Source organism: Mesocricetus auratus, unplaced genomic scaffold (assembly GCF_017639785.1).
Source record: "Mesocricetus auratus isolate SY011 unplaced genomic scaffold, BCM_Maur_2.0 Super-Scaffold_100003, whole genome shotgun sequence".
Lineage (NCBI taxonomy): Eukaryota > Metazoa > Chordata > Mammalia > Rodentia > Cricetidae > Mesocricetus > Mesocricetus auratus.
The window spans coordinates 33,289,201-33,304,604 of NW_024429188.1; the positions used below are offsets into that span (position 1 = coordinate 33,289,201).

General features: G+C 34.8%; 1 protein-coding gene across 8 annotated transcripts in view; it reads left to right on the top strand.

The window, feature by feature from the left end:
* Dmd (dystrophin) overlaps window positions 1–15,404 on the top strand; it is a 2,157,616-nt gene that overhangs the window by 1,357,537 nt on the left and 784,675 nt on the right. For all 8 annotated transcript variants that reach the window (XM_040744180.1, XM_021232987.2, XM_040744181.1 and 5 more), the window contains 2 exons: window positions 7,935–8,076; window positions 11,460–11,609. In XM_040744180.1, coding sequence (XP_040600114.1) covers window positions 7,935–8,076; window positions 11,460–11,609 — 292 coding nt within the window. The remainder of the gene's footprint in view (window positions 1–7,934; window positions 8,077–11,459; window positions 11,610–15,404) is intronic.

A 15,404-nucleotide genomic window follows, 5' to 3' on the forward strand; every position in this document is an offset into this window, starting at 1 on the left:
TATTGAAATGACTTTAAAAGTAAAATATTTCACATTTAATTGCATATGAGAAATGTTAAATATTCCCTTCATTATTACTACTACTACATGCCTGAATAAATCCTACCATAAACATTAAGCAAGTAGATAAACAATAAATAATACTTCATCTTGTGAATGCCAACATAAAATGCATTTAATCTGTTCTTTAAAGACACAAGCATGGGAATGCTGTGTCAGAAAACACAGTCACTTGTTGAAGCAAATTATAACAAGGTCCCAGTGGAATTTTGTACCATAGTATTTGTACATAGTATTTGAATTATATATAAAATTCAAGACAATAAATGACTACTGAATGTTTTAATATCTTAAAATATATTATACTTTGAAAAATTAAATAAAATAAACACAGAAAGTGCTTTTGATGTGTAAAGAGATGTCAGTGAAGCTCTTAATCATGGATTTTAGTTCCTAATGATTTCTTCTATTCAGAGGGTCTTAAAGTGTCTTCTAATTATTGTGCAGTTAATGTTCATAAAATCATCTGCAAGTTACTGCCTTTCAAACTAATAGTGAATATTAATTATAAATTGAACTTAATTATTTTTTGTGCGCAAATGGACCCTGAATGTTCTCAGTGCTCAAAAAATTACAGTCACAAAGTAGAGCAGAATTATATTTGAAATTCCAAATTACATTTGAAGGATAGTGATTTTCACGAATTAATTCATTGATTTAATAGAACTACACTTATCTTCAATTGGATTTATTTTATAATTTATTCAAGTAGGCTATTACTTGAGTTATAAAAAAAAGCTAGTGTGGCAGAGAAGGGCACCTTAAAATGTATTTTAAATATTCCATGATTTTTTTAGAAAAATCAACATAAATTATTGTTCAACAATGAAAACTTAGTAGTATGAAATGTTATAAAAGAATGTTTCATAAATCAATGTAACTAATTTTGCAGAAGATATAATGTCAATTTCTAGAAACACTCCAAAGTAAGAAACTTAATTCTAAATGCATTTAAGATGGATTAACACTTACATTTTTGATGAAAATAAAGGTATCTGGAATAAATTCAACAGATAAATAGTTACAGAATACAATTTTTAAAACATCTAACAATGAAGAAAAACAAATCAAACTAGGACAAAAAAGTCTAAAAGAACTGGAAATGTATTCTTCATAAACATACATATGGAAATGTGAAAAAACTACATAAACAAATGAACAAAACAGAAAAATCAGAAATTCTCAATAGAAAATAGACAATAGAAACCTTGGGAAGTTTTATATGAATAATATGTTAGCACTTTTGTTAAAGACAGACCTTGCTGTTTAATTGCTATCATTCTAAAGATCAAATGCCCCTAATTGTTTTGGTTGAAGTCTAGGGGTTAACTTTTATGTCTTTTTTAAAAATTTTTTACTACTTTAATTTTAAATAGCTTGCTTCGCATGTCAATCCCAGCTCCCTCTCCCTCCCCTCCTCCTACACCTCCCTACATTCAGCCCCAGCTTCTTACCCTATCCCCACTTCCTTCTACATAAGGATATCCAGAGTCTATCATTTCGCTCAATGCAGGGTCCAAGCACTCCCATAAGAGTCCAGGCTGAGAAAGCATCCCTCTTTGTGTGATGGACACAGGATGTATGTTTGTATTCCAGGGATAAACACTGATCCACTGCTCAAGGCCCCATAGGTTGGCCAGGCCTCATCACTGACTCTCACACTCAGGGGGTCAGGATCAGTCCGATGCTGGCTTCCCAGCTGTCGGTCTGGGGTCCGAGAGCTCTCCTCTGTTCAAATCAGCTGTCTCTGCTGGTTTCACCAGCCCATTCTTTGCCAATTTGCTCATCATGCCTCTCTCTGTCACTGGGTTCCATGAGTTCAGTTTACTGTGTTTGTTTGCCTCTGCTTCCATCAGTCACTGGATGACGTTTCTGGGATGACATATTAGGTAGACATCAAGTTCATTATCAGGAATGGGCATTTAAGATAGACTCCCCACTATTGCTTAGCTTGCCAGTTGGTGTCAACCTTTTAGATCACTAGAGGTCTCACTGGTGCCAGATCTCTCTTCAAAGATATGACTCCCTCTATTATGATATTCTCATCCCGTTCTCCCCCTATTCTACCCCCTCATTCAACCTTCCTGTTCCACCCATGACCTACCCTCTCTTCCTCTTCTGCCCCTATCGTCTTCCCAGCTCCCACTCCCCCCCTACCCATCGCCATGTTCCCCATCGGTTCAGAGGATCTTGCCTCATTTCTCTTCTCTGGGGTACCATGCTTCTTGAGTTCTTTGTATATTTTGGAGATCAGCCCCCTGTCAAATGTGCGGTTAGTGAATATCTTTTCCCATTCTGTGGACTGCCTTTTTGTCTTGTTGACTGTGTTCTTTGCCTTACAGAAGCTTCTTAATTTCAGGAGGTCCCATTTGTTAATTGTCGATCTCAGTGTCTGTACTACTGGTGTTTTATTTAGTATGTGTTCTCCTGTATGGATTTGTTGAAGAGTATGAATAAAGAAATATGTTGCAAAGTTGCTTGTTACAATAAAAAATTAACTAAATACCTACTAACAAAGAAACGGTGAAACATGATATCCACTTACTGTTTATTACTTGATTTTAATTAATTAAATTTATTTCTTTTACATCCTGACTAATGTTTCCCCTCCCTCCCTTCCTCCCATTCCCTCATCTTAGTTTCTGTTCAGAAAGTGACAGGCCTCCCATGGGTATCAGCAAATGAATGCATAACAAGTTGAGATAGGACTAATCATCTCACTTTGTATTAAGTCTGGGCAAGACTAGTCAGTATAAGGAATAGGCTCCCAAAAGGTAGGCAAAACTTTAGAGACACCCCTGCTCCTACTGTTGGGAGTCCTACAATTAGGTCAAGCTACACAGCTGTCACATATATGTAGAGAACCTTCTTTGTCCCATGCAGCCTTTCTGGTTGTCTGTGAGATCCTATGAACCTGGGCTAGTTGTTTCTGTGAGCTTTCGTATGATGCCCTTGACCCCTCTAGCTCAAACTATCCTTCCTCCCTTTCTCCAGTAGGATCCACCAATCTCAGCCTAATGTTTGGCTGTGGGTCTCTAATTTTGTTTCCATCAGTTACTGAATGAAGCCTCTCTGACAACAATTTGGGGTAGTCACAAAACTCTGAATATAGCAGAATGTCAATAGGTGCCATTATGTTGACCTTTATTCTCCAAATGTATGGGGGTCTATACTAGGCATATGGGCCATCCAGTCTCTGGGTACTGGCACTCTAGGCAGTCTCAGGGGTGGGGTCATTCTTGTAGTTTGGATCAAATGCTAGAGCAGTCATTGGTTGGCCACTCCCACAAGCACTGTGTCACCCTTACACCTAGCACATCCCATAGGCAGGACAGACTGTAGGTCAAGGGCTGTGTGGCTGAGTTGGTGTCCTAGTCCCTCAACTGGAAGTCTTTCCTTGTCAAAGGAGAAGGCCAGTTCAGACTTCATATCTACTATTGCCAGAAGTCTTTAAAATTGCCATCCTTCTGAAAGCAATCTAAAGATTCAGTGCAATCTCCATCAAAATAACAACGCATCTGACAAAGTGCTAATCTCCAAAACAAAGCAAGAACTCCAGGAAATATCACTCTGACTCTTAAGAATTATTTTTCAGAGTAATTAATAACCTAAGACAACTAAGGTTAATTTTGTGTGTTTTTACATATGAAGATTGAACCCAATAGCCTACCTGTGTGAGGCAAATGTTCTATGACTTGACTAAACCCAGGTCTATTCCCAGTAGAATATTAAATGAAGAAAACTTTTAAATAATATTTTAGGATTTTGTCATAATCACCTGTATAATTGTGAATGAGAATAAATTATACCTAAATTAGAAAAAAGAAAAAAGACGGTAACTATGCAATTACATAATTTGAAAATTACTAGAGGCTGTTGAAATTTTGTTCTGTATGTGGGACTTCTCATCTAAGACCATATTCTTTTTTATTTAAATTAGAAACAATCTTGTTTCACAGGACAATCCCAGATCCCTTTCCCCTGCCCTCCTCCCCCACCCCCTACTAACCCACCTAATCTCCCACCTGATCCCCACTGCAAACTCCAGGGTGGGTAAGGCCATTCATAGGGGATCTCTAAAGTCTGTCATATCATCCCAGGCAGGGCCTAGGCCCTTCCCATGTGTTCAGGCTGAGGGAGCATCATTCCATGTGGAATGGGTTCCCAAAGTCCATTCAGATGCCAAGCATAAATACTGATCTAGTACTCAAGGCCCAAAAGTTTGCTGAAGCCTCCTCACTGACACCCACATTCAGGGGGTATGGATCAGTCCCATTCTGACCTCTGAGTCATCAGTCTGTGGTATATGAGCTCCCCCTTGTTCAAGTCAGCTCTTTCTGTGGGGTTCACCCGCCCTGTCTTAACCTCTTCGACCATCACTCCTCCCTCTCTGCAACTGGTTTCTAGGAATTCAGTTCAGTGTTTAGCTTTAGGTGTTTGCCTCTGCTTCTATCTACCACTGAATGAAGGCTATAGGACGGTATACAAGTTAGTCATCAGTCTCATTATTGGGGAAGGGCATTTAGGTAGCTTCTCCACTATTGCTTAGATTGCAAATTGGTCTCATCCTTGTACATCTCTGGAAATTTCACTAGTGTCAGGTCTCTCCTCAAACCTGTAATGAATGACTCCCTCGATTATGTTATCTCTTACCCTGCTCTCCTCTATTCTCCCCTAAACTCAAACTTCCTGCTCCCCCATGTCCTCCTCTTCCCTTCTCTTTTCCCCCTCACTTTTCCCCAGTTCCATCTCCTCTCCCCCCACGATACCAGTGCACTCAGGAGATCCTGTCCCATTCCCCTTCTCTGGGGTACCCTGTAAATCTCTCTTAGGGTCCTCCTTGATTCCCAGGCTCTCTGGCAGTGGGATTGTAGGCTGGCACTGTCCTGCTTCATGTCTAAAATACATATATGAGTGAGTGCATACAATGTTTGTCTTTTTATGCCTGATTTTTTTTCTAGTACCGTTCATTTGCCTGCAAATTTCAACATTCCATTGATTTTTAACATTGATAGTACTCCATTGTGTAAATGTACCACATTTTCTCTATTCATTCTTCAGTTGAGGGGCATCTTGGTTGCTTCCAGCTTCTGACTATTACAAATAATGCTGTTGTGAACATAGTGGAACAGATGTCCTTGTTATATGAATGCACATCTTTTGGGTATATGCCTAAGAGTGTAATATTGTGGTTGACTGATTCCCATTTTCGTGAGGAATCTTCATACTGATTTCCAAAGTGGCTGCATTTCCCTAATGGCTAAGGATGTTGAGCACTTTTGTAAGTGTTTCTCAGCCATTTTATACTCCTTTATTGATAACATATTCTTAAAGTAAACAATGCTGTCCCACATTCTAACACAATTTGCCAGCAGCTGAGCTAATTCATTTCCCCACAAAGGTTTATCAAGGCAATAGTAGCATTAATTCTACTACCAGAAATTTCCATCTTCCCCCATACCCTGAAATGCAAACTGATGTATGATAGCCGGACTCAAAACTGGGGAATATTTTAGTAATACTTTAGTTATTTAACTTCTATTTTACTCATATATACCAAAGGGAGTCTTAAGACAAATGTATGTCAGAGAAATCAAGTTGTCTTTATTTTTCAATCCTTTATGTGGTACCATATTAATTGACAGTTTTCAGCAATACACCCACCTACCACCATTTGTTTGTATACAAAATAATGGTCTCTAATACTCTCTAGTTTCAGAAATTGCATAAAATCAAACCGTAAACGAAATTTGCCCTAAGGTCCACTCAGTCTAGACATTGGAAAGTAAAAGAGAAAATATTAATAATTCAGAAGAAAATTCATTGTTTCTTAATATCTAAAGTTCCTTTCATGTAAACTTGAACATTTAAAGAATATTCTTCTAGAATCCAAATGATAATTTTAAATTCAATGGAAATCTTGCACAAAAAACAAGTAAAGAATTATGTAAGAATCCTCAAGCATATGTTAACCTAGGGATAAAACTAAATTTACAGATAAGATTGTCTCTACAGGGCTTGTGATAAAACTTGGTGGTGCAACCATTGCCTAGTATGTTTAAGGACCTGGGTTTAATAACCTATGTGACAATAGTAATACAAAATACAAGAACAATCTGTGTACAATGCACAGTATGTCATGATCCTTCTTAAAGTTAATTAAATAAAATTGCATGGTTTAATATATGAATTGTTTAAGAATTATATACTTACATAGATCTTACAATAAAAGACTACTGAATATTTTTCTTTTAAAATGGCTAAGAAAATGTGTAATAGTTTAGAAGAGGAAGGATAAGTAGATATTATAGATAAATATTATTCAATAAATAAAGGTGGACAAACACACACATAGTCCAAAATTCCCAGCAAACACAACTGTGGGGAAAAAATGAGACTACTATAAAACTAATGGGAAATCCTCAAGATAAGGTATATTATATTATGATTTCTAGCAATAAATTTCCTCGAGTGCAGTAGATCTGTAAATTATCAATGATCATTCATTGGATTAATGCAAAATATCAGTTATTAAGTAAATTTTACAAGTATAGAAACAACCCAAATTGCCATCAACATTCATATTGAATATCATTTATTAATACACATCCAAGAGAATGAGTAAACAATAAAGCATGTAGAATTTTACACATGAATATTAATTTAAAAAGCAAAACCTAAAGGATGACATATGATATTACTACCTTTGCATAATGCTTCAATTATAAAGTAATAAAGGTGACAGATTAAAGGATAGATTTGAAGTTAGTGATAATGAGAGGGAAACAGGGTGTTTTTTTATAAAAATTTACTTCTTTCTCTACATAGTGAGTCTAAGTTTTATATTTTTATCAAGCTATCTAATTATATATGTACATTCTTGTATGTATATTATACTTCCATTAAAATCTTCCAAGAAATCTCCCAAAAGATGACAAAAGCAAATGTAAGTAATTTTAACTATAAACCATAGTGCTCATCCATAAGTCTTCTGATACAATATCTAAAAATGAATTTATGACTAAGCAAAATGTATACATATACAAAATATTCATTTATATAATTAAAAACATCTACCAGGATATCATAAATTAGAAGTGATTTCTGTTATTTTTAATCTCTTTTCAAAAAAGACTGTGGCAGTTTAGAAACATTTGCATGGTGTTTTATTGCATACCCTTGCTTTTACTTTTGCCATTTAAGTTAAATATTCTTCAATTAGGCCTTTCGTAAAGCATGCAGCTTCACATAGTGTTTATGTGTACTACTGCAGTAGTTTCCCAGAAGAGAAAAATTGCACACATCTAGCAAGGAGTAAATATTAGGCCTCAAGACATTTTTGTTTAACACAGCTGAGAATGTTTTACACCATGGCCACAAATGCTACTAAACCCCTTTCAGTATATTAGAGCATCTTTTAACAGCGAAGAATTTTCTAAGGTTGAGTGCTACTGTAGCCTAGGTAGTGAAACCTTCCTCAAATGTAATAACTATTGGAAGTTTTAAAATATTTTCTCGACCAATTTTATTGTATTTGAAATATTAAATTGGCTTTATTCAAAATAAACTCTTTATTTTCTGAGACAGGGTTTCTCTGTGTAGCTTTAGAGACTATCCTGTCACTCTGTTGTCCAGACTGGCCTCAAACTCACAGAGATCCACCTGCTTCTGCCTCCAGAGTGCTGGGATTAAAGGCATGTGCCACCTGTAAATTTACATCGCCTGGCTGTAAATGAAACTCTTAAAGACAATTCATATATTATGGATATCTCTTATATCGTTTGCTTCTTAAACGTGATTGCTATGTTTTATTGTTTTTTTTTGAAATTTTAAAAGGTATGCCATTTTAAATACTTTTGTTGTTCTTTCTACAGGATTGAAGAACAAAAGAATGTCTTGTCTGAATTTCAAAGAGATTTAAATGAATTTGTTTTGTGGTTGGAAGAAGCAGATAACATTGCTAATGCTCCACTTGGAAATGAGCAGCAGCTAAAAGAAAAGCTTGAACAAGTGAAGGTATGTTTGTATATTAAAATACCCATCAAGGCCTACTTGTATAAAGCACACATAAAACTATTTTAATGTGTTGAATCATTGATTTGATGTCCATTATGTTATCTGTAGTTTTTAACAATGTGTTTTCTCACAGCCTTAACTCCTCTTTACTAAATGACTGTCAATCAACATCCATGCACGCATGCATTTGTACATATATACATATGTGTATGTGTTTAGAAACATACATTTCTTTATGCATGCAGTTATTTTGAAAGCTAACTTAAAATTCTTAAAATTACTTTTATACTTATTTCAGAATTCTCCAATTTCAAATGAAGACTATAAATCTCCCTAAAGAAGAACATTTCTTTTTTTCTTTTCCTTTCTTTCTTTCTTTTCCTTTCTTTCTTTCTTTTTATTTTAGAAGTACTCTCATTTTTCATATCAATTCCCCCATATCCTTATCTTCCCATCCTCCCATGCCCCCACTGACCCCCAACCCAAACCCCCACTCAACAATGATAGTGAGGGCCTCCCATGGGAAACCATCAAAGTTCTAGGCCTTCTTTCATGTATCTGGGCTGCAATAGTATCCCTCCATAGGAAATGAACTCCCAATGTCCATGTGTGCAATTGAGATAAACACGGGCTCCACTTTTAGAGGTCACGTAGACTGCCCAGGCTTCCTAGCTGGCACACATATTTAGAGGACTTGGTTCAGGCCAATGCTGCTTCCTCAGCTTTAAAGCTAGGGTCTCTGTGCTCTCACTAGGTCAGGTCAACAGTTTCTGTAGGTTTCTCTAGCACAGTCTTGACTGCTTTGCTCATCCCTCCTCCCTATCTGCAACTGGATTCCAGAAGTATGGCTCACTGTTTATCTGTGGATGCTTGCTTCAGCTTCAGTCAGCTACTGGATGAAGGCTCTGGGAATGATAACCAAAGCAGTCATCAATCTCAATATAGGGGAGGGGCTTCAAAGGCAGCCTGTATTCATTGCCTAGATTCTTAGTTGGGGTTATCCCTGTGTATCTCTGAACATTTCCTCCGTGCCAGCCCTTTCTCCAAACCTATACTGGCTCCCTCTATCAAAGCATCTCCTTCCTTGTCCTCTTCTAATCCTCCCCTGTCTCAGGTCTCCTGATCTCCCCTTCTCCCTCACTCACTTCCACCTCCCTCCTACCCCCATGCTCCAATTTGCTCAGGGGTTCTTGTCCCCCCCCCCCTTCTTCAGGGACCGTGCATTCTTCTCTTGGGGTCCTCCTTGTTTCCTAGTTTATTTGGTGGTGTGGATTGTAGGCTGGAAGTCATTTGCTCTATGTCCAATACCATATATGAGTGAGTACATACACTGCTTGTCTTTTCTGTGATTGTGTTATCTCGCTCAGGATGTTTTCTTCTAGTTCCATCCATTTGCCTGCAAATTTGAAGATTTCCTTGTTTTTCTTTTTTTCTGCTGAGTAATACTCCATTGTGTAAATGTACTACATTTTCTCCACTCATTTTTCAGTTGAGGGACAACTAGGTTTCTTCCAGGTTCTGGCTATTACAAACAATGCTGCTATGAACATACTTAAACATATGTCCTTGTTGTATGAATGTATGTTCTCTAGGTATATGCCCAAGAGAAGAATTGTTGAATGTTGAGGTAGACTGATTCCCATTTTCCTGAAAAACCGCCATACTGATAAAGAAGAACACTTCTTAGTGAAGATATTCATTATCAAATAAATAATATTACTTGAGCCACTAGCTAAGGATTTTAGATTAACCTACAGAAGGGTTTAGTTTTAGCTAATTTTGTGTGAATATTGAAATTATCATGCTGGATCACATTCCATATTGGTTAAATAGACACACTGATATCTGATATTATCTCACCTGGTTCATTGATTTGACGTAATAGCACAGATAATTTAATTTTTCTGGATTTAGTTTTAGAAAATGAAAACTTTTGGCACTATATTATTTTAATGCATGAATGAAAAAAGAATTAAAGTTAATGTTTTATCAGTGTCAACTATGAGGTTTATTTACAACTCCGATTTTATTTAATCTTCATATGAAATTTTATAACTGGTTGTTATTGTCATTGTATATGGGTATAAAATAAAATGGAAATAGAATTGTTCATCAATGATTCAGTTGGTTTACTCAAGCAAATTATAGTTCAATTGTACTCTATTTCTGCGAAAAAACATAAGCATCCTATCATGCCATAGAGCACAAAGGAAAATATCTTCATAATTCAGTAAAATATATTGAAGATACATTATATATCAGATATGATAGTATATATTTGACAATTCAGTACTGAAAGTCTGTGAGGAATTTGTAGACAATTGCACATTTGGAAGGATAAATAAGCACAGTCCATTCTTGGTAAGCCATCTTTCCCGAATGTATTGAGTGTCATGTGAAATATTATAATTAATGGTTCATTTTATGAACATATTTGGCAACATTCATTTATGAATAAATGTGCATTGATTTTGACAACCTAAATAATATCATCTGACAGAAATTTCTATAAAGACGGATAAGGTCTTCATTATCTGTTTCTGTAAACATTAAATCTATGTGCCTTTTGATAATTGACTTCTATGAACAACTGATGAAGTTTAATACTTTTTAAATTTTTAGTAGCTACTTTATTGGATGCTGCAGTTCTAAATAAGATGTAGTTATGAACATCATGGTGGTTTCTGGATGTAGGAGAAATGAGAGTAAAGATTTGATGCTAAAGGAAGATCACAAATTTAAATTCCAGGGTGAAATATTCTGTTTGAATTACTACTCTTTTACTTATTGGCCTTCAGTCCTTGCAGCTTATATTTAAATCTTCTGTCCCAGCATTTGTCTATGCAAATGACAATAATAACTGCTTCAGATTATTATTATATATGCTTCATATTATAGTTATTTCCATATGTATAAATGAACTGAGATAGTATATGTAAAGAGATCAGCACAGTGTTTGACAGCATGTTATGTGACAACTTGGTTGTCTACTCATGGGCATGATGTTCTATGTGATGACACACTAAAAAACCTGAATGTATAATGGAGTTACTCACATTGCTCTATTTATGATAAAGCATACACTTTTAGAATGACTGCTTGTTATATTGTTTTAGAGCTCAGTATCTCATCTAACATTTCTCACATTAAAACAATCTCAAAAGAGTAAAATGATGAGGTCATATCTAGGGATGTTTGTTTACTTGAATGCAGATGCTTCAGCCCATCAGCTCTGCACTCTGTGGAAGTATTTGGTATTTAGGTGCCAGTGGACCTTCAGTCAAGTTGCTTCACTTTGATAGACTAATCAATTAAGGTGACACAGAGCTAGTTGGAGTTGTACTGTAATTCATTTTAAATGTTGTTGTACATGTCTGTTCCAGTTGCTGGCAGAAGAGTTGCCACTGCGCCAAGGAATTCTAAAACAATTAAATGAAACAGGAAGAGCAGTACTTGTAAGTGCTCCCATAAGGCCAGAAGAGCAAGATAAACTTGAAAATAAGCTCAAACAGACAAATCTCCAGTGGATAAAGGTTAGTCATTAGCCATCTTCCCTGTCACATGTGTTAAGTTTTTTAAGTGTTTATATTTGTGCTATTTCCTGAGTGTTTGTTTGGGTTTGTTACCTGATGATCTGATGTGGCTGTATAGTTTGCTATAAAAGGAAAGCAATTTGTCATAGTGGATGACTTTGCATTAATAGGACCAATACATTTTTGAAAGTTATTCCATAGGTTGAAACATTGATACAGCAATTAACTTGAAGTGAGGAGTTCAAGCTCAGCAAGTGTTGTGGTGCAGAATTATTGTTTAAGACCTAGAATATAGATGTAATTGGTAATCAATGCATGGTAGCGTTCTCACAAAGGTATTTGATTTACATTTACTTTACTTGCAATCCTTTGTCTTTCCACCGCGGATGCATTCTAACATTGATGCAAAATATAAAATGTTTATCAATTTAATGCATATCTAAAAAACAAATTTACACAAAAACTTGAAATTCAAATTCTTTTGACCGAGCAACATGTATTTATTCAAAGGAAACATTTCTCTACTGTTAACAGTCACAATTCTGCCATGAATCAAATGACTATCCATATATGAATCTGATTGCATTTTGTTTGTCAACCAGATTAGCATTAGCTCAATGCCAACTCTTATACTATTTTTTGTTTTTTTATATTATTCATTGATTTACAATCAACCATGTCAAAAATTTTCATCTATTTAAACTATACAGTAGATAGTTTTGCTTTATTATTTAAAATCTTTCATAAAACATTTATATCACCAAATTTGTCAAGTAAGCATTTTCTTATATAAATCCTTTGCATTGGTCACAACCATCATCATAATCATCATCTGTTCCCAAAATTTTCCATAACATCACGTCAAAATTCTGTAAACCATGAAAGAGTTGTTCTCATTAGCCACTGATAACCTCTCCATTTACTATCTCTGATTTACTTGGTTATATATTTTGTTTAAGCAGAAAAGTACAGCATGTATCCCCTTGTGTCTAATTTACTTTACTTAGCATATTTTGAGGTTCATGCATGTGTTGGAAATTTATTGTTTAATGACTGAACCATACACAAACACACACATTCATGTTATAAAATGTTGGCATCTGGTGGTATAATATTTACTTTTTTCTTCTTTTTCAGTTGTGCTTTTGTATTTTGCATTAATTTAATTAAGTGTAGATCTCTCTTGTCAATTTTATGTGAACCCTGCTTATACAGTGATTGGGACTCTATTTAGTTTTTAGATCAATTAATTATCTTTTCAATATCAAGTCACCCTATCTATACATGCTATACCTCTGATTTTGTCTAGGTTTCCTTCAGTCATGTTTATCAAGATTTTAGTGCTCTTTTCCTATTTTTATTCAAGAGATCCAGAATGTGGTTTATTGGACTTAATATAACATATTTACTGTTTTGAACCTCTGGTAAATGAAATTATTTTAATATTTTTCTCCTGGTATATAGTCTAGAAAGACATAATTGATCTCTATATATTAAATACGTATCCAATGATATTTCTAAATATACCTATTAATAACAGATTCTAATCTGTCTCGTGAGAATGATTGTTGTATTCAAATAACAATCAAATATAGTTTCGCCCTTTAAAATCCTTATCATTTTAAGTGGGACTTTAGTTTTTGTTTCAGTTTATGTTGTTGCCTTGCCAAACCTTGACCTACAAAGCAAAGTAAAATAAAGACATTTGGTTTTATACCCCATGTCAGGAAATAATACTTTCCTATATATTTATCAGGAAATATTGTATCTGTTGTATAATATGTTTGACATCTTAAGTTTCTACTTGTTATAAGTTTATTAAGTATGATTGTAAAAACAGTATTAAACATAGTCAAATGCACTGTTTTTTACTTGTAACTAACTGTAGGGTTTATTTTTTTCATTTTCTGGGAAAAGGTACATTATTACCCTTTTTTATAAATGTGAAATCCTTTTGAGATTCCCTATTGCTCATGGTTTATTTTAAAAATGGCTGGGTTCAATTTTCTAATATTTTGTTGAGTGCTTGTGGATCTTTGTTCATGGCAGGGAATAGTCCCTAACTTTTCTCCTACTATCCTTAAGTGCCCGCAGCAATGCTAGCATATATTTAAGAAACAAGTTGAGAGGTTTCTTGTTACTTTGTTGAGGGTGTAATTATTAAGTATTGTTCTTATTTGTTTCTGAGATAGTTCAGTAAAACTATTTAATTATTTAGGCATTCAAAGTTTTGTGATTCACATTTTGCAATAGAGAGACATAGTTGATTTATAATTGCTCTATAAGCATCTATAACCTGCATCTCTCAAGAAATTTGACTGTTATTTTGTTATTTTCCCATTCTGAACTATAAATCACCCTGCACAAAAATCACTATATGTTGGGACACCCATTAAATGCTACTAAGTTCAAATTCTTATATAAGAATTCTATACATTTTCTTTGTTTGGGTTTAAGTTTAGTTTTGCCTGTCAAGATGTCCTATTAATTAGTACTTTCTATTAGTAACAAATGGAAAGCCATTGTACATATTCTACTTTTAAACTAAGCTTGGAACAAATTTACAATTTAAATTTCCATATCCTCAATGTTTCCCTGCATTTTGGCTCTCTTAATCATGGTATCTTCCCTTTTAGGTTCTGCTACTGTGCTTTCTCCCTTTACCTAATGCAGTTATTCCATTAAGTCATATACCCCTTAAATGTTTTCTCCAGATATGCTTTTAACCTTCAAAGACTTTTTGAGACTTTTTCATTTTTTACAACCATTCTACTATGTTATTTAACATATTTAATACATGTTAACATTTACCTTCCACAGTACACAGGAAATTGTAATCCCTGAAGCTGCGAATGACTCTGTTCCCAGAATATACTGAAGAAGTATAATTTTCATGTAATACAAAAATGGCTTCCTTAAAAATGGCACAATTACTTTTAATACATTGGTTGTTTTTCATCAGCACCTATCTAAATTGAGAAGAATAAGGAATTTACACTGAGGAAAATTCTGTTATTTGAAAAATAAATGGATCTTCAAATTATGTCAGGTTATTTATTGTATTCTAAAAATGATGCTGCGGAAGTTTTTGTAGCAGATCATTTCCATGACTGATAAAATATGCAGAAGCTCAAATAATTAGCACTTTGTGACATTACAATCAAAACTAATGTTTAGAATTTTATAATTCAAACAAGTAGATATCTGAAAAATTGTTTGAGATATAATATTTCCTCTCAGATATACGAATAAGGGTAAATTTTTTGGAGACAAATCTGGATGCTTATATATCAGATATATATCACAAGGGGTTAGAAATTCCATTTTTCCATGAAAATCCCATCTTATAGATAACCATAGAAAGAACAAATGAGTTTTTAGAAGCTATTTTACAATAAGACAATCCATTCAGTTGTTCAGGAGATGCAGTCCACACATATTTATATGTGTGTGTGTGTGTGTGTGTGTGTGTGTGTGTGTGTATGTGTGTGTGTCCGTGCGTGTCCTTAGGTTGGCTGAATTGCAATGCCTAAAGTAATTTGCTTGCTAGTGGTTCCCGAATTAAATGAACTCTGTCCATGACAAATCTACCATCTATTATCTCGTGCTTCCTGTTACTTCCTCATCAACGCCCTCCTCCCTCCTCTCTCCTTTCTCCTCTTTCTTCTGAGATAGAGTCTTGCTATATAGCCTAGACTGTCCTGGAACTTGCTATGTGGCCCAGATTGACATCCCATTCTTGGTTTCTAGTTACTTCCTTCTCAGTAGTATTCTAATTGTTTTCAGATATCTAAA